The sequence below is a fragment of the Sminthopsis crassicaudata genome, chromosome 2 (assembly GCF_048593235.1).
Source record: "Sminthopsis crassicaudata isolate SCR6 chromosome 2, ASM4859323v1, whole genome shotgun sequence".
In the NCBI taxonomy this organism is placed as follows: Eukaryota; Metazoa; Chordata; class Mammalia; order Dasyuromorphia; family Dasyuridae; genus Sminthopsis; species Sminthopsis crassicaudata.
The window spans coordinates 280,047,616-280,074,754 of NC_133618.1; the positions used below are offsets into that span (position 1 = coordinate 280,047,616).

At 34.9% G+C, this 27,139-nt stretch overlaps 2 protein-coding genes across 10 annotated transcripts in view; one reads left to right on the forward strand and one right to left on the reverse strand.

Annotated features, from left to right (window-relative positions):
• Positions 1 to 12,207, forward strand: part of HECTD1 (HECT domain E3 ubiquitin protein ligase 1) — a 91,491-nt gene extending 79,284 nt beyond the window's left edge. For 3 of the 4 annotated variants that reach the window (XM_074289558.1, XM_074289562.1, XM_074289559.1), the window contains exons 30-43: positions 222 to 444; positions 1,566 to 1,620; positions 1,869 to 2,051; positions 2,538 to 2,745; positions 2,827 to 2,912; positions 3,126 to 3,253; positions 4,638 to 4,839; positions 4,957 to 5,094; positions 5,937 to 6,544; positions 7,912 to 7,990; positions 8,098 to 8,191; positions 8,769 to 8,919; positions 10,989 to 11,133; positions 11,226 to 12,207. In XM_074289558.1, the coding sequence (XP_074145659.1) occupies positions 222 to 444; positions 1,566 to 1,620; positions 1,869 to 2,051; positions 2,538 to 2,745; positions 2,827 to 2,912; positions 3,126 to 3,253; positions 4,638 to 4,839; positions 4,957 to 5,094; positions 5,937 to 6,544; positions 7,912 to 7,990; positions 8,098 to 8,191; positions 8,769 to 8,919; positions 10,989 to 11,133; positions 11,226 to 11,363 (2,438 nt within the window). In that variant the 3' untranslated portion in view covers positions 11,364 to 12,207. The remainder of the gene's footprint in view (positions 1 to 221; positions 445 to 1,565; positions 1,621 to 1,868; positions 2,052 to 2,537; positions 2,746 to 2,826; positions 2,913 to 3,125; positions 3,254 to 4,637; positions 4,840 to 4,956; positions 5,095 to 5,936; positions 6,545 to 7,911; positions 7,991 to 8,097; positions 8,192 to 8,768; positions 8,920 to 10,988; positions 11,134 to 11,225) is intronic. The other variant, XM_074289560.1, reaches the window with a different exon arrangement.
• Positions 12,208 to 15,006: 2,799 nt separating this feature from the next.
• The window catches only part of AP4S1 (adaptor related protein complex 4 subunit sigma 1), a 52,794-nt gene continuing 40,661 nt past the window's right edge, over positions 15,007 to 27,139 (reverse strand). For 3 of the 6 annotated variants that reach the window (XM_074289576.1, XM_074289577.1, XM_074289578.1), the window contains exons 4-5: positions 26,843 to 26,932; positions 15,007 to 15,604 (exon numbers count right to left, since the gene is read on the reverse strand). In XM_074289576.1, the coding sequence (XP_074145677.1) occupies positions 15,476 to 15,604; positions 26,843 to 26,932 (219 nt within the window). In that variant the 3' untranslated portion in view covers positions 15,007 to 15,475. Of the gene's footprint in view, positions 19,672 to 22,578; positions 22,662 to 26,842; positions 26,933 to 27,139 lie in introns of all 6 variants that reach the window. The other 3 variants (XM_074289580.1, XM_074289581.1, XM_074289579.1) reach the window with 3 other exon arrangements.

Here is a 27,139-nt window from a genome sequence, read left to right on the forward strand (position 1 = left end):
TGAGTTCTCACCTTGTAATCCAAACAACAAGGTGCCTGTAGATATTATTAAATTTATCCCTTTGCCTTTAAAAGGTAATGTATTACTTGTATAATTAATATATGTCATAGAAAAATGAGTAAATGTCATTTCTTCTGCCTGTTGATTTTATACGCTTTCTACTTTATTATCGTGTATGTTTTACTGTAATAATATTTTCTCATGGTTTTCAAATTTTCTAGGTACACCTCATTCAGAGCTCTTAGAAGAAGTTGAATGTACTCCATCACCTCGATTAGCACTTACTTTGAAAGTAACAGGTCTTGGAACAACTCGTGAAGTCGAATTACCCCTCACTAATTTCAGATCAACCATCTTTTACTATGTACAAAAATTACTTCAGTTTTCCTGTAATGGCAATGTGAAATCTGATAAACTTAGGCGTATTTGGGAACCAACATACACGTAAGAGATTTTTTGAGTTACACTTTCATATTATGTGATGGGAAATTACCCAAATTTGAATTCTATTTCTGACAGTAGTTCAGGTTGTTTTTTATAAACCAACATTTGTAGAGTTCTTTAAAAATACCTATCTGATTACCTTTTTTCTTTTAAAATGTATAAAGCATTGATTAATATTAAAGAATATCTATCTATATTGGGGACAGTTAGAAAGCGCAGTGGATAGAGCACTCGTCCTGAAGTCAGGAAGGCCTGACTTCAAATTTGGCCTCAGACGCTTAACATTTCCTAGCTGTGTGATCCTGAGCAAGTCACTTAACCCCGATTGCCTCTCTACCAAAAAAAAAGAATATTGAAATAAGTTTTGTAATTTAATGGTTGACATTTTTTACTATAAGTATGCATTATAAAAGTAGTTATATACTATCAAAGTCTCTTGTGGAATACTTCAGTTTTTGGAAGGAAAAACATAAGCAGAATATACAACATATATACAATTTCTTTTTCTAGTCTCTGATTTTCTCCTCTGCTTCTCTTTTTTTCCCATATCCATCTTCTAATTTTTGTCTTTTGTCTTTGAAAATTGCTATTTTAATTACTATATGCTAAAAATGTCCTTTTTTCATCCATGCCTCTGGTTGGTTTTTTTTTTTTTTTTTTTTTTTTTCCCTGAGACTGGGGTTAAGTGTCTGAGATCCGATTTGAACTTGGGTCCTCCTGAATTCAAGGCTGGTGTTCTATCCACTGCATCACCTAGCTGCCCCCTCTGGTTATTCTTTTAATGCAACCTCAATGGAAATAGTAGTAATCAAGTTCATTATCAGCACACTATTATGACTTTAAAAAGATTTCTGAAATTGTTATTGTGTGCTTGGTTTGTATTCATGATGAAATATTCATTTTGTACATCTTTCTCTAAAATTAGTGACTTCTCTTTAGCCCGTTAGTTTTGAAGTAACCTGTTCTGTTTTTATTCATAAAACTTCTCCCAAGATACTACATTTATTATCCCCCTCAGGATGTGGCCAAAGGGTGGACCCTTATTAAAGTATAAATAAACTTCATTGGAAATAAACTTTAAGAAAAGACTTAATTAATTTGGATAATATCTTCATATTTAGAATCATGTACAGAGAGATGAAGGATTCTGACAAAGAAAAAGAAAATGGAAAAATGGTAAAAACATTTTCTTTATTACTTTTTCAAGTCTTTTTTCTTGTTCTTAGTCGATAACCGACATGATGTTGTTTGTAAGATGCACCATATTGGGGGGGGGGGGAAAGTAATACTAACAGCATTTTAATTAGGAAAAAAAAGTTGTTACTTATTAAATGCATGATCCTGAAGATATCTTAGTGTGATGCATGTAAACATCTTAGACTTTACAATCAGGAAAGACCAACATTTGGTTCTTCCTGTTGTAGGGTTGCTGGTCTGTAGAGCATGTGGAACAGTACCTTGGCACTGATGAATTACCAAAGAATGACTTGATAACCTACCTGCAGAAGAATGCAGACTCCGCTTTCCTGCGCCACTGGAAATTAACCGGCACTAATAAAAGTATTAGGAAAAACAGAAATTGTTCTCAGCTCATAGCTGCATACAAGGTATATGTCCTCATCCAAATACTGTTCTCTTTGGGAATGGCTGTGTGCTTCATTTTGTGGCTTTGTAGGTTCTTATAAGGAGGAAGATGATAATGGGGTGTTTTTAGAAGTGTGTTTAGAAGCAGCTAGTTGGTACAGTAGAGAGAGCAGCAGCCCTGAAATCAGGAGGATGCAAATCCAAATCTAGTCTCAGACACTTAACACTTTCTAGCTGTGTGACCCTGGGCAAATTACTTAACCCCAGTTGCCTCAGCAAAAAAAAAAAAAGAAAAAGAAAAAGAAGTGTGTTTAATGATGTCCATGTTCCAACATTTCATTTTAAAATCTAGCTTTATAGGCTCAGATGTAAAATTTCCTATAAATATATACAACTTGTTAGGAGTTATTTGATGGTAAAAGAAATAACTGTTTTCAAAGGATAGATTTCACTTTTGATTTATTCTAAAAATGTGACTTAATGATTAATTTTACTAATTATTTCTATAGGATTTTTGTGAGCATGGATCAAAGTCTGGATTGAGCCAGGGAGCAATTTCTACTTTTCAAAATTGTGATATTCTTAGTTTGGCCAAAGAACAGCCTCAGGCCAAAGCAGGGAATGGACAGAATTCATGTGGAGTAGAAGATGTTTTACAGCTGTTACGCATTTTGTATATAGTTGCAAGTGATCCTTACTCAAGATCTTCTCAAGAAGGTATGTAAGAAACCTTGTCTGGTTTCTTCAGCATCATTTTAAAAGCCAGTCAAGTTTTTATATTTTTATTAATGTTTACAGAAGGAGATGAGCAGCTTCAGTTTAATTTTCCACCAGATGAATTCACAAGCAAAAAAATCACTACGAAAATATTGCAGCAGATTGAGGTAATTACACCAGGCCAATGAACTATGCGTACTGTAAGTGCTGGGCTTTTGAAGTCCTTTCTTTGATATGTTCTTCTCTGCCTGATTTCTTTATAGCTGTTATTCATTTTGACCTTGACACACTTTGCATTTGCTTAATTGGATATCAGAATTTATTCTTCCTGTTAATTCATATACAATATTCAGACCATTGTTTTATACAATAATTTTCAGGAACCATTGGCACTAGCAAGTGGGGCTCTGCCAGACTGGTGTGAACAGTTAACCAGCAAATGTCCCTTCTTAATACCATTTGAAACTAGGCAACTGTATTTCACATGTACAGCATTTGGAGCATCCAGGTAAGAAATATATCTCCTTTTAAAAGATGTTTAATATTGTAATAGTATTCTTAACAAGCAGTACCATAGTTAGGGCTACTAAATGCTTATTGCTGTAATCTTTTAAAATGTGTCTAAATTATAAATTTTTGCTTTGAAATATTCTTTAAATATTTGCTTTTGATTTGAAGAATAGGGTGGACAAGGTTTTGAATTATGCATCTGTTGTTTGCAATAGGCTTATATAGAAGTCTTACATGTATTTCTGGGATGGGGGAAGAAGACAGAAAAATACATTTTTTATGTAAAGGTCTTAGGCTTGAAAATACTTTTCTAAAATGGAGTTGTGATTCAAAGACAAAAATATGTTTTCAATTTATTTAAGGAAAATTATTGTTATGGGAAGACCAGATAGCAAGTTCATGTACTCTTTCTAGAAGTACATATAAATTCTAAAAGTTGATTAAAGAATTTGCTATGATTATATACTGGTAAATTTTTTATATAAATTAGAAAATGTAGGAGTTTGTTTCTATAAATATGAATTAATTACTTAATTTATTTTCCATTGCAAGTATTACTTGTTTGTAATATTTTACATATCATAAATATAAAACAATCTATGGGATTTAAGCTTCTTGAGACCCCATTTTTCTTTTTGTTTTTGTATTCCTCAGAGCTCATCATATAATACACACTTAATAAGTGATTCACACTGAATGGAAGAAACACTTACCAGCTAGATAATGGTTGAAGAGTGCCAGACATTATCCTTGCTTAGTGTCATTTAGTTTTCTGGGACATAAAATTTGTCCATTTATCCAAAAAGTGTCTTAAAGTTCCTTAGCATTTTAGTTATTAACAATTAAAATTGTATATTTGCCAAATAATAGTTTCTATTCATCTTAAATTCTAATGTAAGCTGTACATTTCTATTGCAATTAAAACATTTATTTTTCCCAATAGATTTTCATGTCTTGTGATAATTACAAAATAAAATGTTTAAATGACAAATAATTATGCTACCCAGCAACTGTATGCCTATAAAAGTGGTTTAATCCTATGGTTTTTTCATTCATAACATATTAGGAAAATAACATTACATACTTTTATGAACTGAGAGGGTTGAATTAATGCTCTGAATTGTAAATTTAATACTTGTTATAGTTTCATTGCTCTCTCTGTTTTAGAGGTTATTAAATGTGCAAAGGACTTTATCTGTAATATGAAAAATATTCATATTTAATTTCTTTGAATATTTTCTGGTGAATAGAGCTATGATAATAACTCATTTGCATATTATGCATTATAACTTATGAAACCTTTTTCTTTGTGTGTGTCTGTCTGTCTGTTTGTGTATACATCCAAATATGATCTATCTGTACACATTTTTTTCTTCTTTCAGAGCAATAGTTTGGTTGCAGAATAGACGTGAGGCTACTGTTGAACGAACAAGAACAACAAGTACTGTAAGACGAGATGATCCAGGAGAGTTTAGAGTTGGTCGACTTAAGCATGAAAGAGTAAAAGTTCCACGTGGTGATTCATTGATGGAGTGGGCTGAGAATGTTATGCAAATACATGCAGATCGGAAATCAGTTTTAGAGGTACAGCATTTCATCCATACATAAAAGTTAAAATGAGATGTGTACCCTCTTATCTATCTTATAGAACCATTTTGATAACTAATTTAAGCCACTTTCCCAATCTTTTCATTATTGCAGGTTGAGTTTTTGGGAGAAGAAGGGACTGGCTTGGGACCTACATTAGAATTTTATGCTCTGGTGGCAGCAGAATTCCAGAGAACTGAACTGGGAACATGGCTTTGTGATGATGATTTCCCAGATGATGAATCTCGTCATGTAAGATCCATTTCCTCCATTTGAAATCATTATCTTAGAAATACTAATCTATGAACATGGGACCAAAAAGTCAGATGTTAAGAGCATATGAATTTTGGAACCATAGAACTGCTATATAAATAACAACAAACTTGTTATCCTCTTTAGTGTTTTTGTATTCCTCAGAGCTCATCATATAATACACACTTAATAAGTGATTCAAACTGAATGGAAGAAATACCAGCTAGATAATGGTTGAAGAGTGCCAGACATTATCCTTGCTTAGTGTCATTTAGTTTTCTGGGACATAAAATTTGTCCATTTATCCAAAAAGTGTCTTAAAGTTCCTTAGCATTTTAGTTATTAACAATTAAAATTGTATTTTTGCCAAATAATAGTTTCTATTCATCTTAAATTCTTTAGTGAGATGTCATTGTACCTGAATTGAAAAAATTTCAAACTTGTGTGTTTAATTTTTTTAAATTAAAAACATCTCCCCTACCTTTCTTATCCTGTAGGGGCATTCTCCTCTCTCCCTCTTCCCCTATTCTCCTACATTTAATTTGAAATGACTTTTTGTTGATGGGTAACTTGACTGTATCTTGAAAAAGGATCTTTAGAATTAAGGTTCCATGCCCCCACTACACTAGGGAAACTTTTGTTATTTGAATATTGTGACATTAGCATTGATTATTAGGTTCATGATTGTTAAAAAACATCATTCAGCCACCACAAATATTATTTTAGAATTTATTAGAGGCAATATTTATGAATATTCCCATTTTCTAATAGAAAGATAGGAGTCTTAGTTTATATATGATTCAATTGTACTTTAATTATTTTCTTCTTTTTACAACATTCAGGTTGATCTTGGAGGTGGATTGAAACCCCCTGGATACTATGTACAAAGATCATGTGGACTTTTTACTGCACCATTCCCACAAGATAGTGATGAACTTGAAAGAATCACAAAACTTTTTCATTTTCTTGGAATTTTCTTGGCCAAATGCATTCAGGATAATAGACTTGTGGACTTACCTATTTCTAAGCCTTTTTTTAAACTCATGTGTATGGGTGACATTAAAAGCAATATGAGTAAACTGATTTATGAGTCACGAGGTGATCGAGATTTACACTGTACTGAAAGTCAGTCTGAAGCATCTACAGAAGAAGGTCATGATTCACTTTCAGTAGGAAGCTTTGAAGAGGATTCAAAATCAGAATTTATTCTTGACCCACCCAAACCAAAACCCCCAGCATGGTTTAATGGGATTTTAACTTGGGAAGATTTTGAACTGGTAAATCCACATAGAGCCAGATTTTTAAAAGAAATTAAAGACCTTGCTATTAAAAGGCGCCAAATTTTAGGCAATAAAAGTCTTTCAGAAGATGAAAAGAACACAAAATTGCAGGATCTAATGTTGAAGAATCCATCAGGTTCTGGACCTCCTCTTAGCATAGAAGATTTAGGGTAAGATTTATATGTATGCTTTTTAGACCTGATAGCTTCATTTTTTCCTCCCTAATTTAGGAATTCCTGTTTATGGGAAAAACACATATTACTTCTTGTTATCTTGTAAAGTCCTTTTTTTTTTTTTTTTTTTAATAGTTTTTATTTACCAGATATATGCATGGGTAATTTTACAACATTGACAATTGCCAAACCTTTTGTTCTAATTTTTCCCCTCCTTCCCTCCCCCCCTCCCCCAGATGGCAGGTTGTGTCTTATAAAGTCTTAAGTGAGAGTGTTAAACTAGACTAGTGCTGCAACAGATAAATGCCCAAAAGATTCTGTAGGATTTTTTTTTTTTTTATTGGCACTTAGACATCTAGTATTGGTATAAAGATGACTATTTCTGAAAGATAAAGAATATTTATCATAAGAATAGTTAAAAATCTCAAGTTCTAAATTTAGTTTATCAAAGGTCATAAATTTATAGTTCAAGTGCTTAAAAGTTCATGTGCTTTTAGTTTTGAGTTTTTGGGAGAAGAAGGGATTGTTTTTGGGCCTACACTAGCCTAAAATTCTGGTTATTTTACATAAGCTGAACTTATTATCGCTGCATGATTAGGTTTGTTTTTAAGAGGCTTTTCCTTTCATTTTGCTAACAGTTTATATTAGCAAATGTTCAAAGTTTCGTGAGGTGTTGAAGGTGATCTGGATTTGTTGTTTTGGGAGCTCTCTTCATCAATGCAGATCAACATATTTATAACATTAGAAAATTGTTTAGGAGCATAAAAGGGTTGTGATAACCACAGACACAATAGCTAATATAATATTTATACTAGAGATAGGGATTTAATCTAAGTCTTCTAGTATCTCCATATCCTCTAAAACCATGATACTTCTATGTAAGTCATCATATGTTTAAGATCATAGATTTACATTTAGAATTCTCTGCTTTTCAATGGCCTTGGTGTAGAATTTGTAATTTTTTTTTTTTTTTTTGCAAAGTTAATAAATTTTTCCTATTGTAACCAGTAGTTTTAAGAATTTGTAGAATTGAAACAGAGAGAGAGAGGCAGAAAACACATCTTTCACATTAACCCCTCATACATTTATAATTAATGGAGTGACTGAAATGTTATGGATTTCCCCTTCAAAATTGGCACTTTGAAAATTAATTGGTTTCTTTTCAGAACATCATATTGTTTTAACATTTAATTAAAATTATTTAAATTGAAGACAAAAATAGTTTAAACTTGTCATTTCTCCTTGCTTTAGGTTAAAGAAAGACATTTTTGGTCTGGAATTTTGGGGAGTGATTACAAGCCAATATTTGATACTCTGCCAACAATTTGGATTGGTTATAAATCCTTCTTTCTTTTACTTTTTAGTTTAAATTTCCAGTTCTGTCCTTCCTCCAGAGTTTATGGATTTACAGCTGTGGATCTCAAACCTCGAGGTGAAGATGAGGTAAAAGTTTTGTTTCATTGATCAGATAGACTTTGATATCTGCCTGAAATATTCTTTCAGTATTGTATTGAGAGTATTGTAATAATTAATTTATTTTTTCTTTATAGATGATTACAATGGATAATGCAGAAGAATATGTAGATCTGATGTTTGACTTCTGCATGCAGACGGGTATTCAGAAGCAGATGGAAGCTTTTAGAGGTAATTTTAATTGTCACAAGAAGATTCTTTAAGACTTTTTTTTTTTTTTTTTTTTTTTTAGATTAATTGAAGTGAGAGAATTGAACATATTAATAATATATTTCTGGTTCCCTTTTTACCAGAGTTCAAATCTGGCCTCAGACACTTAACACTTCCTAGCTGGGTGACCCTTGGCAAGTCACTTAACCCCAATTGCCTTAGGAAAAAACAAGAAAGAAAGAAATATGAGAATATCTGATTTGAGTTGATTTTTCCTATTGTAACCAGTAGTTTTAAGAAAAAAAAACAAGAAATCTTTCACAATGATGTTTCTGAAGATTATATAAATATATAATTCATGAGATGCAGCTGAGGTTTAAATTTTTGGCAGTAGTTTAGTAGAGAAATTTTATATAACTGAAGTCAATTTTTTATTTGTAACTATATCCATGGTTATTTTTAATGTTCTAATAGCATATTCTTCATGTATTATATATTCTTCATGTATTAAAACTTTGTTTTGAAATCAGAATTTAGAAATGAAATTTTCATCTTTTTTTTGTTGTTTTTCCCCCCTAAATTTGTTTATATGATAAAGATGGATTTAATAAAGTCTTCCCAATGGAGAAGCTGAGTTCCTTCAGCCATGAAGAAGTCCAGATGATTCTTTGTGGAAATCAATCACCATCCTGGGCTGCTGAAGATATTATCAATTATACTGAGCCCAAGCTAGGCTATACACGTGATAGGTATGTGCAAGAAAATTGGAACAAAAAGAAGAGATTTGCATCATAATTTCTATAAGGCAAATGAAAATTGATAGAAAAGGAGAAAGGTGCATTTTGCTATAAATTATTATGGATCTCTCTTTTCCATTTGAAATTTTCTTTGTCATGAATTGTTCCTTGAGGTGTTAAAATCATTTATACAAAAATTCTGTTAATACAAATCATCCCTATCTCAACCCCCTATTATTGTCACTTTTAATCCTCTATAACCCCCTTAGCAAGTGTAGTAATCCAGATACTAAGAAATTGTCTCATCTTTTATCATTCCCTTTTTCTTTTGCCTTCAAAGCAGTGATCTAGGAGGAGGTATTTACATATTGTCAGGCTCTAGGCATGCAAGTACAAATAATGAAACAGTCTTTTATTTGTTAATTCTTAAGCTTATATTCTAATAGAGAAGATAAGTACATATAAAAATATATACAGCATAAACAAACAGATAATAAATATTATTTTATTAGTAGTTAAATACAAGATAATTTTGGAAGGAGGGCAAAGACACTAAGACAGGATATATGAAATTGTGTGTGAAGAACAAAGAAAGGGCAAATTTGGCCCAGGAGGGCAGTTAATATCCAGAGGCTGGAAAAGATAGGTAGGTTGTGTAGAGCTGTTATTCTAGAGAAGATAGGAAGCAAATGGACGTGATTAGGGAAACTATTTGGTCAAATCCGTGTTTCAGAAACTTTTTTTGGAAGCAGTATGTAGGATGTACTAAAAGAGAAGAGAAGACAACTTGAGGCAAACATCAAGGACTTGACCTAATTTATTAGCTCCTTGGTAGGGGTTCAATTTTAGAGATATTATGAAGTTCGGAGAAATGGCAGAATTTGGTAATTAATTGGATATGTAGGCTGAGGAAGAGTGAGAAGTCTCTCTTTGCAGAAAGTACACATAAGTAGCAGCTGCAAATAAATTTTTCTAGGAGTCTGAGCAAGAGAGAAGAGATAGAGCATAGAGAAAATGGTAGGATTTAGTGAAGATTTTTTTAAGGATGTGGAAACTTGGGAATATTTATAACAGTAGGGAAGGAATGGCAGGGAGAATTGTTTGAAGTGATAAATTAAGATGCAATATCCTGGAAAAGATAGGAGGACCATAGGATCAAGTAAATTTGTCAAGGTTTTTGTCCTTGGTGAGGGGAAGAATCACCTCTTTGTCAAAAGAGAATGGAGGAGAGAGTGACAGATCATGGGAAGGGATTTCAGATGATGAACATGGAAGAAAAGGAGCTCACATCTCATTGTGCAGTGTATTGGGGGTCTTAAGGTAGGAATAGAAAGTTTGGAGTATCTTAGAACCAAGATGGAGAATGTTAGCAAAGCCCAATTGAGTTTGGATAACATGAATGGTCGCCTCTCAGTCACCTTAGTTGGAGCAAATTCTCCTCAGACACAACTCACTTTGTCATATGGTAGGATTTGGAGCTAGAAGGGACCTTGGAGAGGCCTCTGGTCTAGCTTGCTTATCTTAGAGATGATGAAATGGAGGCTTTGGGACTCACCCAGGGAAGAAAATACCAAAAAGGGATGGGGGGAGTTTGAACCCAGGTCCTTGACTCTGTATATTAATCCGTTTTCATTATGGGCATTTATTTAAAGTTTTATCATTCCCCCCACATCATCAGCCTGTAGTGTAGTGAAAGTGTGTAGGATGGGGTGTGTAGTATGAAAGGAGACTCAATTCTATTACTTTAGTAACTGGCCCCTGTACTGTTCCTCACTGACATAGTGGAGATGAGACTTAAATTACTTAACTTTACAAATTAGTGTGAAGCACTGTTTTACTATGAAACCACAAGCTCCAAGTAACCTTGTATTATCTAAATTTTCTTTATCCACCTGCATTTAGTTCTGTGTGTTGTAGACTATACATTTCAGTTTGTGGTTGAACTTATTAGATATATTCTCATGAAAGGCCAGGCTCAGTATTGAACTCAAAAGCTAGCAGTGAGTCTAAAAACAGTCAGAGTTCCTGTAAGGGTGGCTGCCCGAGGCGACTTGTGGAATCTTTCCTGTCTCCTTGTCTAGCCCCGGCTTCCTGCGCTTCGTGCGGGTTCTGTGTGGCATGTCATCTGACGAACGGAAGGCCTTCCTGCAGTTTACCACGGGCTGCTCCACTCTGCCCCCCGGTGGCCTGGCCAACCTTCACCCCCGCCTCACAGTTGTGCGCAAGGTATGGGCTCCCCCCTGGGAGGGCCCCCGGGCATGAGCCAGCTGCCCTCCGGCGCCTGGGTCACAGCTGTGGTGTCTTTCTCCTCTCTGCAGGTTGATGCTACGGATGCAAGCTACCCATCGGTGAACACGTGTGTGCATTACCTTAAACTGCCTGAGTATTCCTCCGAGGAGATTATGAGAGAGCGCCTGCTCGCTGCTACTATGGAGAAAGGCTTTCATCTCAACTGAGCTGTGGAGTGCAATGAAAGACGTCCGAGACTTTTTTTGATAATAGTGAAGCCTCTTGTGTTTGTGTGCAGAAAAGTGTATGACCTTCACGCCGGGCTCTGATGACACTTGCCTTTTTTTTTCCACCTTTGAGGCTTAGAAACTTGTGGAGTAAGTTTGTTAGCTGCTAAAGACAAAAATGAATCCCTTTTAAATACCCAGCCAGCAGGTAAATAGCACAGAAAACTCTGTGTGATGCTTCCAGGGCTCACGTGACTGGAATAAGGTGGTCCTGTTTGATTGTTCCAAAGAGCAGCTCCTCAGATCTTCAGTGTTCACTGAAAAATTTCTAACTGTGTTTGTGTAAAATTTGTCATTTCATGCCCCATACACTACAGTTGCCATCACTGATCCCTATTTTGCTGGCTTTTAAGCTATTTGGTCAAAAAACCTGCTTCCTTAAAACTTAGAGAGTTAATGGGCATCATCTCAAGCTTTTTCTTTCCCTTTTTAACGATGCCTGCACTATCAGAGTATTCTAGTGTTCTCTCTTTTGTTTGGCATATAATCATGCACAACCTTTTTATTTCTTTGAAGTGGGAGTATATTTTTATTTCCTAATGCCCTGCTATAAAGATCAAATTCTTAAGTGTGTTTGTGCAGCTCAACAATAAAGCTATGTTAAAAATAAAAATAAAAAAAACACTGGTTCTAGGTGCAAGGCACACTTAAAGCAAGTTTTGCTTTTGGTTGTATTTTCTTTGTATATTATAAACATTTATTTAACTTGTTGCAGTTTGAAGTAAAAAAAAAATTCCAATGTGTATGCTCAACAATAATCATTAAAATGTTTGCAGCGTACAAATTCGTGTCATGTGACTAATTCACTGCCACTTATCAAACTTTGAGCTTGACCAGATTATCTTTTATTTTTACTGTCAGATTTCATTTCATGAAATTATCACATGAAAAAAAAAGTATTTTTCTAGAGTAAATTCACTAAAAAGTTGACATGTAAAATTATGGTCACTAAGCTTTTGATCATTTCAACAATGTATTCAGTCTTAGTGTTACATTAGCAAGAAACTACTGTTGTTACTTGTATTAACTTTTTAAAAAACAAACCTATTACTGTTGTATCCACAGAAACATGTAAGTCTTAAGTTTTTATTAGGTAATCTTGAAAAAGCTGTGTTGGAATGAAGAAACCTTTTTCAATACAGTTTCTGGGTTTTGAAGACAGTTCTGAATATCCTCAGTTTACAATACCCAAATTCTTGAGACTCTATAACATCTGTCTATAGGTGAAGTCAACATTGCTAGCTTTGACTCTAGCTTTGACTTAACCAAATATTCTTTTCAAAGCCAAAAGCATATTATGAAATTGCATATTTACCTACTTAGCAGGTACATTTCTATAATATCTGAATGGTCATCACAGTTAAAGATTTGGGATCTACCATTTTCAGTTGCTACATGAGAATTTTGTGACTGTTATTGAAGGCAACATTAAAAATACCTCATTGTCAATTTCATAATTTTCTGTGAGAGGTAAGGCCAAAGTGAAAACATAATGACAGCAATATCTAAATGTATGATTTTTGCTTTAATCCAAAAAATACTGGTGGTATTAATTGTCTCGATAAGATCACAAGTGCATGATTAAAACTTTGTACTAGTATTTGGACTAAAATATGTTGGAGTATTGCCATTATTTAAATCTAAAGAATTGTGAAAAGATGACTTTTCAGAGATTTGTTCTAGAATATTATTGTATCTAGAATGATTATTAATTTTTATAAAATCAGTCTGGAAGTTACAGTATTTGATAGGAGAATCAGAAATTACCTAGTGACTACAAAAATATTGATTTATTATGATTATTGATTTATTATACAAAAATTGATTATGTGCCTTTTTGCTTTGGTGGATAGTTCATACCTTGTATTAGTGTCTGTGTATATGTGCACATGTATGTGTGTCTGTCTCAAGTAAGCTGCTCTGCCTGAATTTATAAGCATTTAATTGCTGGAAGGAAACTTAAGGTTGCATCAAAATCCCATATTTTAAAGATAAGAATGCTAAGGCCCAGAAATGTTGTGATTTGTCCATAGTCACGTACTAAGTAGTAGAACTTTATTTCAATGTCTTCTGTTCCTATTTTGTCTTACACAATAAAGGCAGATTGTTGCTGCCAGAGAACAATGCATGCATGGGTAGAATAAGTTCGAAGAGGGTTGGAGCAGTAAGACCTGATGATTTCTGTTTGAGTTCACTTTAAAGACTAGAAACTATTTAGTACTAAGTAGGTATCTATTTCTTTAAAAAGAAAGTGTCCTGTTGATATTTAAGCAAAATAGATTTATATATATTTATATATAAATGGTCCTGTCTGAGAGAGATGAAATGAACTGCATAAGATCACACTGGGAATAAACCCTTCCACTTTTTACTCCTTGCAACAGGTTGTTTCCTAGACTTACCCATTACTGATTTGTTTAGTTTAGATCAATGGTCATTTTCAAAAAAAACCTGAAAAAAATTGATGGCCCACACTGTAGGAATATTGATTGATTTATTTTTTTTTTCAATTCAAAATATCATGAAGATAACAAGTAGCTTTGAGGGTCCCTAAGTAGGATTTCTTCAGTGATACCGGCATAGTATTTTTAAAAGTCATTAAGCTGACAAGGTTTTAAAAATCTGTGCTAAGATGTGACAGCTACTATTTTGGTATGACCCAGAAATTAAATTTGTGCATTCCCTTGGTGCCAAGTCTTGGTGTACTAGTTCCAGTAATTCCCTGACATATGCTACTGATGCAGTGCCTACCAAGTAGGACAATGTTTTCTAATTTGTATGTCTAAGACCTCTTTCCAGCCGGGCTTCCCCATTGCCCTGGGTCTCTTTATCACACTGTTGCCAATGGTCACTTCTCATGTATTCTGCCTTCCTCCTGTGAATGTCCCTTCTAGTTTGTCCATGATCTGCCTTAGTGAGCTGACCAGCAGCTGCTTCTAAGCCCTCATTTTTACAGTTAGATTCTGGCTTTCCATATCCAAACTCTTAAGTGAGTAAAAACATTCCAGGAAATGAATAAGTTTGAAGACACTGTACTGGGAAACAACTAACAACAATAATATTATTAGTAGGATTGGTGTGTTGTCCAATACTTTACTTAGTAAACTTGGTCATCCAACTTGGGACTTGAGAGAGAGGGTTGTCTGTTAGAAAATGGTGGAAAGAGACCTGCTGCATTCCACAAGGTGGCAGAATGTCTTTATCTAATCTTTCCATAGGTTTTCTTCCTTCTTTCCTTGCACACAAATACTTCTGATTCTACTGATTGATGATAGTGCTTCATTGGGAGATAGATATGGACTAGGTCAAACAGGAGTAGGATGGGAGAAGGCCTCTACATCTTTCACGTAGATATCTTTTTATTGCACTATTCTAAGCAACTTAAATGATAGTGAAGCTGTTGAGATACTCTCAAAGAGAGCTTAACTTTTTTTAAAAAACTTTTTGATGAGTAGTTTAAATTTCCTTATTTTGATTCTAATTATCCACTCCTTGATAAATGTACAAACATTTTAATTGCTATATACCCTTGAAAGTTTTTTTTAATTACAAAAGTTTTTATAGAATAACAAAAGGAATCAAATTAAATTGTGAAAAGTTTATTTAGAAGATATACTAGAATTTAAAAGAAAATTTATCAAAATTTATAAAAACAAAAAACTTAATTGGAAAACATTATCTTGAATGATTTGTGTAGTTTTTCAAGCCAATTTTCAAACTTCATTGGCTGATAAATATCAAGCCCTGATAATTCATTTAACAAATTTAGGAAGTATAAAGAAATATACTTAGAATCATAATTGGTAAGATCCTCACCTCTTAATTTGGTTTATAATTTCCATTGCATATCATATTGTGAAGATATTATTTCTGTTTTCCATTTAGGAAACTATGGAAATCTCCAATCCCCAAACCATGCTTTTGGTACTAGACCCCATTTTGCTGTAATATGTGGCCTTGTGGATTCTCCAGGGGTATTATAGTTGTAGGGAGTGTTCTGTGCTTCTGACTTTTCCTTGTGAATCAGTGCCATCAAGACATGGCTTCTTTACTCAGCTCTCAGCCATTTTGTCAAGAATCAGGAGAGGAGCAAGGATTCTAGCCTTGTTAGTTTCCACAATGCAGCCATTCAGCACCATCTCATCCAAAATTATGTGCACTTTATCCAAGTTAAACATTATCTGGGAGGTCAAGTTAAGGAACTTTTTTTGCTTAGAGAACTTCACTTGAAGAACAATTAAATTCTGGGATTAGGCAGAAAAAAATTTTATGTCCAAACTCTTATAAGCATTGTTTTAATATGGTCTCAAACACAACCCTAGAATTAGACTAGACAATAATCAAAACAGTGAAAATTTTTCATTTTTTTTCATTTCTCATGTCTATGTGAATGTAATGAATCTGCCCAATTTCTTGGTCTGACCACAAATAACTAAATTGTAAAATTAAGCTTAATCATGGTTTATAAAGATAAACTTTGTTTCCTTATAAAATGTTATTCAGGGGATGATTTTTTTTTTTAAGTGAGGTGACAAAACATTAAATAGATGAAATCTGCTTTTACTGAAACTGAGTTTTATCATATATCAAAAAAAGTTTTATCATAAAAAAGATTATAAGTTTTATCATGTCTAGTCTATCCAGTATAGCAAACAAAATGATGGTCTTTATTTTTTTAATAAAGACAGCTCTTAATTTACATAAAAAAATCATGCTATGATATTCGTGCCTGAGCCTCAAAAAGCTTCCAAGAAAGAACCTTATTCTAACTTCTCTAGCTCTTCAGTAAACATTCTGGCCTGAGCAAATAACTAGACTAATACTACTCTCCCTCCCCCACATTTGTGTATCTGGGTTAGTTTTAATTTGTAATTTACAAATTTGGGGTTGTTTTCCAGATTGAAATTTGAGATTTGGGGGCAGCTAAGTGGTGCAGTGGATACAGTAACAGCCCTGAAGTCAAGAGGACCTGAGTTCAAATCTGGTCTCAGATTTAACAATTACCAGACTTAACATTTCCTAATTGTGTTACCCTGGGCAAGTCACTTAACCACAATTGTCTCAGGAAAAAAAAATTAGAAATAGAGGTTTTTTTTTTTCCTTCCTCATTTGGTTCCAATGCTTCCTCTACTTATTTGCAGAAATAACTGGCAAAGCATGTCCTATTCTGGCTTGAATTTTCTCTTCCTTTCAATCATTGAGTAAAAAGGAAAGATCCCTCTTGGGAAAGAGAAACCTTCTTTAAAGAAAGAGAATGAGTGGGGCAGCTAGGTGGCGCAGTGGATAGAGCACCAGCCCTGAATTCAGGAGGACCTGAGTTCAAATTTGATCTCAGACACTTAACACTTCCTAGCTGTGTGACCCTGGGCAAGTCACTTAACCCCAGCCTCAGGAAAAAAAAAAGAGAATGAGTCTGGTGGGTAGAGACATGCTTAACTTACCCAAAGATAATTCCAAGATCCTAACTGAAAAAGATGTAGCATAACTAGCACTTCAAGTTGAAAGGTTAGGGAAAAAAACAGAAGAATTCAGGGATCTCCATTTTATTGATACTGGACTTGAAATGTAAACAATTTCATTTCACATATTTTATTTCTTCTTTTTAAAAAAAATGTTTTAGCATACCTGATGGAATATAAATACATACTAAGAATGAATATAATAAAGGTGATCAGAACACAGAGCCTAAAAAGAAATGTAACAATGCTCTTTCCTCAATAACAAAAAATACAAACTCAACCACAAACTTAAATGTATACTCTACAAAGCATAGCACTAAAGCAAGGGGATAAAGAAAATTTAGATAAGACAAGGTTACTTGGAGTTTGTGTCCTAGTAATAAAACAGTGCTTCACACTAATTTGGAGAGTTAATGAATTCAAGTCTCATCTCCATTTTTCCAGTGAGGAATAGTGCAGCCAGGTACTAAAGTAGTAGAATTGAGTCTCTGATCAAAAATTAGGGTTTTTCTCCAAGACCAACATCCTTTTACTACATAATGTTTCTCTCAACAACCTTTCAAGAATATTGGGCTATATGTGTTCCTTTATACAAAAAGCGTTATTTCTGAAAAACTGTGTTAGAATGCCTATAGGGAAGGTTTTTTGAGGAACTGAAGGAATCATTGCAATATCTCCCCTTCGAAGACAGTTCTTGAAAAAGTTACCAATTATTTAAAAGCTTTTCAACAGAAATGTCTCTTAAAGATAACCAATGTCCTCAAATCCAATAATCTTTTTTTTTTTTTCCCAGTAACATCTTCCTCCTTGAACTCTTGCCAGGTCTTGACACTGTTTGCCACCCTTTTCTCCTAAATATACCCCTCTCCCTTGACATAAGAAGTACCACAATTTCAAGGCTCTCTTATTTTTTCAATTATTCTTTTTCTGTCTCTACTATCTCATGACTCTCCTCTTAATTTCTGAAAGTCAATTTTAATCTCAAAAGTTCTGACCTTGGTCCCCTACTGTACTCTGTCATTAACTCCTCTGACTATGGGGGCCATCGTTCTAGAGCTAGACAGAAACCCCCTCATTTTAGAGAAGTCGAGACTGAGTCAGAGAGGTTGTGACTTGTCCAAGGTCACACAGATTTGAACCCAGGCCACTGTCTCCAGAGCCTTCCTGATGCTTTTACAGTAAGTATACCATCCCGCTTTCCTCTTTCAGGAGAGATAGCTGTACCTTTAGCTGCCTACCTGACTTCCTACCACTGTGTCCCTCAAAAATCCTTCTGATCCTCCAATCTCTATCAATCCCATTATTATTCATTGACCCAGCCTCCTGTGGTTAAGCTATGAGAAGGTTTTTCTCCTTTGCTTCATACCCAGTCTATGATCACATCCGGGGGGATGTACCTCCACAATTTCTCATCTGTATTCCTACTGCTACACTCTTGTTACTTCACTACCATTTGCCTAGGTAGCTACCTAATACAGCCTCCTGGGAAGAAAACCCAAATGGAGTCATGAAAGAGTCAGAAATGATTGAACAACCACTACATGTACTCTTATGCTTTAGCCAAAGTGGACTACTTGGCATGCCTAATAGCTATTCTATATTTCTATCTCTGTCCTTGTTTACTATATCCTGTTAATTCACTGGAGAAGAAAATGGCAAACTACTCCAGTATCTTTGCCAAGAACACCCCATGGACAGCACTAATGTGCTATGGTCCATAGGGTCACAGAGTCACATATAACTGAACAACAAATGTCTGCAATACCTCCCTCCCATCTGTAGCTTTCTGAATTCCTTTAAAGCCCAAATCAAAAGCTTTAAGTCTTCCAGGAAATCCTGATCCAACTGACAATGGCCTCTTCTTGCCCCAATTCTTGGTTCACATAGTCCTATGCCTTTTTTTTTTGTTCTGCTGAGGCAATTGGGGTTGTGTCCCAGGGTCACACAGCTAGGAAGTGTTAAGTGTCTGATGCCAGATTTGAACTCAGGTCCTCCTGACTTCAGGGCTCATACTCTCCATTGTGCCACCAATAAAGTTATTTGTGTATGTGCCATAGGTTCCACTAGATTCTGAAGGAGAGGGGTCATTTCATGCTAAAATTATCATCTTCAGCATTTACCATCTCCTTAACAGGAAAGAGATACTTGCCAAATAGACTTTAAAATCCAGCGAGTTAGACCAGGATTTGTTTTAATAAGTTATTAAGTTTCATTCAAATAATCTTCTATCAAAATAAACTATTCTTTAGGGACCCTTGGGGAATGTCCTTAGGTGACCCAGAAAAGAAACATTGCTCCAAGATGGCATATTAATAATGCTTTCCATTTATATAGATCATCACTGTGTTCGTTCTACAACCAGGTTGTCAAACTGGAACTGGACTAGAATCTTAGTCCCCTGACTCAGCCTGGCACACCAGGCCACTCCTGCCAGAACCCAGAAGCCTGAAAAGGTTGTAACAGAGAGACAGAGATGGACAGCATAAGTTATGTGAAAGCAGGCCTCTGGAGAATGATCCTGCTACATTCAGCAAACATCCATGGAATATCGGCCAGCTGCTTCAGTCAGCATCTTTACAAGGTTCTGCTCATTTCCAGTGGTTTTCAGGGAGACAAAAGAATATCTTGGATTTAGCTCAAGAACCAAACAAGTCTGGGGGTTGCTCTCTCTAGCCTAAGCAGTTGATAGGCAATTCAGAGATGTCTCCTGGCCACCGTAGTTATGCTAGACACTGCATTAGTCCTCTGAGGGAGGTCCACAGTCCTTGGGCAACTCACTTACCAACGTCCTGAAAATTCAAGATTCAAGTCAACTGAGGAATGAGGCAATTCTGAACTGATGACGTAGGCAAAGAAATGGAGGCCTATCTGCTTTGGCTTTGGCACAAAACCTCAACAACTATGCAAATCTCTGGCACACAACTAAAGCACTTTTGCTTTTTACTCTGGGAACACAGCTATCTGATTGAGGCAAAGGCCCAAAAGCTAATATTTCTTCTAGAATCTCTGAAAAACAGACTTTCGATATTCATTTAAGACCTTCTGGTTTTGGGGTTGGTCCTATTTCTAAGAGACTGTCAATAATGGAGCTGCCCAGAGTTCTGGTACAGAAGCTATATGTCAGGTGAGTAAGGGCTAGATGGCTATCCCATGGGCCCATGACAATGAACTCGGAAAAGACTTTTCTGCCCTGCATTTGTGTAAGAAGTTAATAAGCCAACAGTAGATGTATTTTGTTTCCTTAAATTTCTTTTCTATATGCAGAAGACTAAGGATTGATAATATTTGAATAAATATTCATGACTCCTTCTACCAACACAGAGCATAATCCCTTCACAGTTTATGAGCTTTTATGACCAAAAATTAATTACCTACTGGCTAATCATGTGGTGATAAGGATCTCTTCAATTAACTGGGCTTTTCCTTGTACAGCAAATATAAATATATCTCTGGGCCATAATCAAAGCCTTCCCCAGCCAGTGGTCCATTGAACCTTGGAGAACCCAAAATCATTTCCAAACCATGATGGAGCATGACAGTAGGATTTTTGGAAAGGAGGCATCAATCACTCAGTCCACAAACTTTTATTAAGTATCTACTACATGTCAGGTATTATGCTGGATAGAGACAATAACAAGGCAAAAATGAAGTCCTAAAAGAGCTTTTTCATCCACCTACATACATATGTATGTGTATGCATACATGTATGCAATATATACATAAGTCCATATAAAGTAAATACAAGTAAACTTTGATGAGAGGTACTAGTACCCAGGGAAACAAGAAAGATCTCACAGAGGAAGTGATGATATTTGAGCTAAGCTTTTAAAAACTAGGAATTCTTTAAAAGCTCTAGTGAGAAGAGAGTGCATTCTGGGTATGAGGGACAGCCTGCGGAAAGGCTGAGACTGGACTGGAGATGAATGTCATGTCTAAGGAAGGGCAAGAAAGCCAGTTTAATTTGACAAAAAAAGTACATGAAAGTAGTGACATCTAAGCCTGGAAAAGCAGGCATGCATCTGGTTGTGAAGGGTTTCAGCTGCCAAGCAGAAGAGATGGTATTTGATCCTATGGTAATCAGGAACCATTAAAGTTTGTTGAGTAGCAGAGTGTCATGGTTAGACCTATGCATTGGGAACATCACTTTGGCATGATAAAAACTGCTTAATCTTATCCAAAAAGCTAAAAAGTCTTATAAAAAGGATATGAAAAGATCCTGAGAAGGGGAAGTAGTTTCAAACATTTTAATGAGTATATTGCAGTCACAGACTATAAGGGTGAAAATAAACTCCTCCCAGAAAAGAATTCCCTTTACAGTCACCTCCATCAATGGTTATCCAGTCTTTGTTCAAACACTTCCTGTGATAGGGAATTCATTACTTCCAAAAGGAGCCCAATTTTTTTCAAATAGCACAAACTGTTAAGAAGATTTTCCCTAGAGGGACTGAAATCTGCCTCCTTATAATACTTATGGCTTGGTTTCTAGTTCTACCCTATATTGTTAAGAGTGAATCAAATATCACATAATTTTTTTAGATATTTATAAACACACCAAAAATTGTTGTCACCAAAATTAGCAATCAAAAATGACTAAATGCTATTGTTATTATCCACATTTAAGTTATATACTTACAAGGATTGGATTGGTTTTCAAAGCGGCCTCTTATTTTACTTCCATGTGATAAATAAAATTTTTTAAAGTAAAAATTAACTTGAAAGTCAACTTGCCTCCATAGCATCCAAACAAAGTCTGTTTCTATGCTCCTGCCAAATATCAATATGCCTGAAGGATCTCTGAGAAAATGATACATCATTTTAGAAGTCTTTGCTGCTTTGATTTAAGAAGGGAAATCAAGGAGCAACTAGATGGCGCAGTGGATAGAGCACTGGCCCTGAAGAAGAACCTGAGTTCAAATCCAACCAGCCTCAGACACTTCACACTTCCTAACTGTGTGGCCCTGGGCAAGTCACTTAACCCCAATTGCCTCAGCAAAAAAAAAAAAAAAAAAAGAAGAAGAAGAAGAAGAAAGAAGAAGAAGGAGAAGGAGGAGGAGGAGGAGGAGGAGGAGGAGGAGGAGGAGGAGGGAAATCAAGGAAAGAAAAGAAGAAAAAGCAGTTAGCTCTGTCTGCTATCAAAGGGAATGAAAATAAAGGAGGACAATCTTTCCAACCTTCTAAATTGTCTGGACTGTATCTTTATTAATGATCTTGATCACTGTGTTGGTGATCAAATGAAATAATAAACGTAAAAGAGATTTGCAAACCTAAAGTGCCAGGTAAATGTGGGCTATTATTATTATAACTAGTTTTGTATTTAGGAATCCTTGTAAATTAAGTAATTCTAGATCATGATTCTTGTCCTTTTTTTGGGCTTTGGATTTCTTTGGCAATATTGTGAAACATGGGAAACCCTTCTCAGAATAAGATTTCTAAGTGCATAAAACAAAATATATAGATTGTATATTGTATAAAGGGGAAAATTATATTGAAATAAAGTTATTAAGATATTTTAAAAGTTCATAGACATCAGGTTAAAAACTTATATGCTATAGCTGTTAAATTAATAAATAATAGTGATATAGAAATAATTAACATTTTAATCAAGAAATCAAGCCACTAACACTTTTTTTTTTTTCCTGTGAGAGAGAAGCATTATGTCCATCTCTGAAAAGCTGGGTATGACAGAAAATACTTACCTGCCCACTTAGTCATAGGAGATGCTTTGTATGGTGGAATGCAAATAGGCACATAGTATTGAAAAGGATACATCTAATTCACTCTGAAAAAGATGAAAAAAAAAATAAGAGAAAAGATAGTAGAGAGAATAGTATTGCTACAAATGAATACTGATCACGAAGGGTTTCTGAGCACAGAATACTATTCTAATTTAGAAAACAGAAAGCCAGGGAGTCTTGACTTTGAAGCTTTTCTGAGAATGTTATCCTGAGGAAGTCCTAAACTGATCAATTCATCTTTATGGTTTGGGAGAAAGTTATAATATATTTAAGAGGAATAAGATTTTTAAGTTAGAAAAATCAGCTGGAAGATTCTTCACATCCCTCTCTAGGAGAGGATATTTCCTCAGTAGCATCTGGGAAAGTGTTTTGTTTATCTTACTTTTCTGAAATCTTGATTCTGAGAAGTTTTCCTCAGCATGAAACTGATCTCTTGAAGAGTTAGAAATGCAGTAAGATCAAAGATAGATTCAGCAAGAATGTTCAAACTCCTAAATCTAAAAATAAATATCTGATGACGAGACATCTTGCTTGGGTGGGACAGATGTCTTCTTTCCCACAGTAATTTTTGCTCTTCTCTTTTTGTTGTCATCCTAAGTGGGCATATATTGGGACTTTAGAAGCCCTGTCCATTCACCTGTTTGGGACTGAATCTTTAATCTTTACTTTTGTGGTTTACATGGTCATTATATCTTTATGTGGAATTCTAGCCCTAATCCAAGAACATGTTATTTTACTCTGTCACAGAGTACAAAAGATAAACAAGGAAACCAATAAATAGACTGAAGGCAGTGTGAGACAAAACCTTTATGAAGTTACAAAATGTCAACTCTGATCTCATGAGCTTAATTTTCAATTGGAATTCCTTCTAAACAAGTTTGGTCTCCTGAATTACATTTGATAGAGTCAAATGCAAGAGCCGTGAGTGTTCTAGGTAAGCAATAGAAGATGCATTTTCAATCTGGCCTTTGGAATCTCCTAAATGTATTTTCTGTTTCCTAACGGCCCTGCTGTTGGGAGCTAGCTTCTTTGTGCCTAGTTTGGTTCAGAAACTTCTTTGGTCCAAGACAGGACAACTCATAAATGCCAATCTTGAATCTAGGTAATGATATCTAGAATACTCCTCTGAACTACCAGTCTAAAAAAAAGAAACGAGAGCAGTATGGTATGATTTGTTCTTGATGAACCTTTATGGGTTCATTGTGACCACCACATCCTTTTCTAATTATGTCTTTAAGAACATATTCTAGAATTTTACCAGGAATTAAAGTCAAATTTATAGTTTGTTTTAGTTTGCAGAATCTATCTTGGTTTCCACCTTCTCAGGAATCAGTTTCACTCTCTCTTTTTCTAACCAAATAGTTGTTCAAAGCCAAAAAAAAAAAAAAAAAAAAAAGTAAAATGAGAGTTGAGCAGCAATGTCTCTAGTTTCACTGTCCCATATACCTGGAGCAGGTTTCTTATCCTTCCTTTTGATGTGGGTTGTGCTCCCTTTGAGAAACTAATCCTTGCAGATTGATTTATTCCTTTCTGATTCCCAGCCCCTCCTAGCAGATGTATTATCAATTTAAGAAGCTAGGACCTTTGATTCACAAATCCTGTCAAAAGCATCCTTTTGAATTCCAATAGGAGATCTGGACCTGTCCCAGCTCCCAGCTGATCTGAGCCAACTTGGGACATCACCCACAAGCCCCTTTAGCTATAAAAGAGTCAAACTGGAGTTCTGTCTTTGCAGAGGTCCCTAACATGGCAGACTTAACGCCTGGCCAAGTATCTCTGTCTACTGGAATCCTATTTCCGCTGCCCTTTTATCTCTACCTTCACCTTTTAGACTTTAACTTTACTTCCAAACTCTATAATAAACCTCCTTTATCAATCTAGGTTTTCGGGTCTGTAAATTCCTTTACAGGGGACTCTGTGCCACCACTAGACCTCATTTAACTCTGTATCCTTGTGCCAAATCCAAAGGGATTTCAGGAGAGCTCTATTTGACTCCTTATACCCCAAACCTGCCACTAGACCTCAATTAAACCTAATTTCATTTAGGTACCCCAATTTTAAACCTCATTACTTTGATCTTTGCCCTAATCTTAATTAAAAGAGAAAAAAATGGACTTTGCTGTCTTTAATTGCCACTCCCAGTCTCATTTCTTGAGTTTAATCTTTTCCTCACATTATTTTTTTTAGATTAAATTCTATAGTTTTTGCACAATGCAAGCCAATGCAGCCAAGATTAGAAGGGAAGCAGAAAGCTGGGTAATTATTATTTTTTTTTTTTTCCTGAGGCTGGGGTTAAGAGACTTGCCCAGGATCACACAGCTAGGAAGTGTACAGTATCTGAGATCAGATTTGAACTCCGGTCCACCTGAATTCAAGGCTGGTGCTCTATCCACTGCGCCACCTAGCTGCCCCTGGGTAAAATTTTTACAACCAGTGTTTCTGATAAAAGCTTCATTTCTAAAACATAGAAAACCGACTCAAATTTATAAGAATATAAGTCATTCCTAACTAATAAATGGTAAAAGGATATGAACAGCCAACTTTCAAAATGAAGAAATTAAAGCCCTCTATAGTCATATGAAAAAATGCTCTAAATCAATATTGATTAGAAAAATGCAAATTAAGACACTTCATGTCTCTCAGATTAGCTAAGATGACAGGGAAAGATAATGATAAATATTGGAAAGGGTGTGGGGAAATTGGGACACTGATGCATTGTTAATGGAATTGTGAAGTCATCCAGCCATTCTGAAGAGTAATTTGGAACTGCCCAAGTGATATCCTTTGATCCAGCAGTTTTACTGGGTCTGTATCCCAAACAATAAAACTTCATATTTCATTTGGAAAAACACCAAGTATAATTTTATGATTGAAGCATATCAAGAAATTATCTTCTTTGCTTTTTGGCAAAGTCCCTAGCAAAAGCCTAAGTAACAAAAGTCCCTTAGGCTCATAATGTGTTCCAAACTCTTCATCTACTTCCTCTTTGCATCCAGGTGGTTTGTACAGTCTCTAGTACAGTCCAAGGATAGCGTCATTCGTATTCCTGTTTCTGTTGATCTTTTACCAAATGATCCCAATCATGTTTCCACCTCCGCTTCCTAAATTTCCTCACCTAAGTATTTTCCTATGGTGTTACTTAGCTCCACTATTTTTTGCCTATTTGTTTTATTTTGAATAAATTATATCTTTCCAGAATCAGGCATCTTACTCTTGTGGACTCAGTTGTTTCCTACAGGGAATTTATTTTGGCTCTCAAAACATAGCTTGGGATGGAGAAAGTCCTTAAAGGTAAAAAGGTTTTTAGGCCATAAAGGCAATGCAGCTTTTAAATCATAAAGATAATGTGACAAAGGTGAATGATATATCATTCCTCTCATTTAGACGTCATTTTAAATTAAAGTATGGTAAGTTTCAAGTCTTGTCATTAGCATTCTGTCATACATTATAAGAGTAATATGGTAGATAGTTTGTGAAGAAAATGTAGGATTTATTCTTTATTATAGATTTTTATTTATAAGATATATGCATGGGTAACTTTTCAGCATTAACAATTGCAAAACCTTTTATTCCACTTTTTCCCCTCCTCCCTATTCTCTCCCCCAGATGGCAGGTTGACCAATACATGTTAAATATGTTAAAGTATAAATTAAATACAATATATGTATACGTGTCCAAACAGTTATTTGCTGCACAAGAAGAATCGGACTTTGAAATAGTGTATAATTAACCTTTGAAAGAAATCAATGCGGGTACACAAAAATAGAGGGATTGGGAATTCTATGTAGTGGTTCACACTCATTTCCCAGAGTTCTTTTGATGGGTGTAGCTGGATCAATTAATTACTGCTCTATTAGAACTTATTTGGTTCATCTCATTGTTGAAGAGGGCCACGTATATATAGGATTTATTCTTAAGCAAGACTTTATTAAATTATTAAATTAAATCATTATCTCCAAATGTTCCTTGTCAAGTTCACCTATATCTCTGATGATTATACTTCACTGAGAAGTTTTTAAACTGTTTTTAAAGTGCTCCAAATAGAAGAGGCTATCAGTTTTTTAGTCCTAATCTGTTAAAAAGACCTCAGTCAAACATAGGTTTCCTTGTAAAGAAGAAAAATTGGGCATCTTTTCATTCTACTGCTAAATTGCTCTATTTATAACTAGTTCAAAACTCAAAAAGACCAATGCCTTTTCTGGACCATTGGGCAGATAAAGGATACTACTTTTACTATGAGACTTACCACTCGGCTGAAATACATGTCCAAAACTTCCACAAAATTATGGATGAATTCATATACAGCCATTTCATTCTGAAATGAAAAAGAAAGCTGATGAATGGTACTATTAATTTGAATAGAGGCAGACATAGCTATGGTGTGTGTATGTGTGTGTGTAAGAGACAGACAGAGGCAAAGAGAGGCACAGAGACAGAATGTTTCTAACTTCTAGAGAAAATTATAAATATAGGAAAGGAAGAAATTAATTCTAAAGCTACTTCTGAAGTTATAAGGAATCTA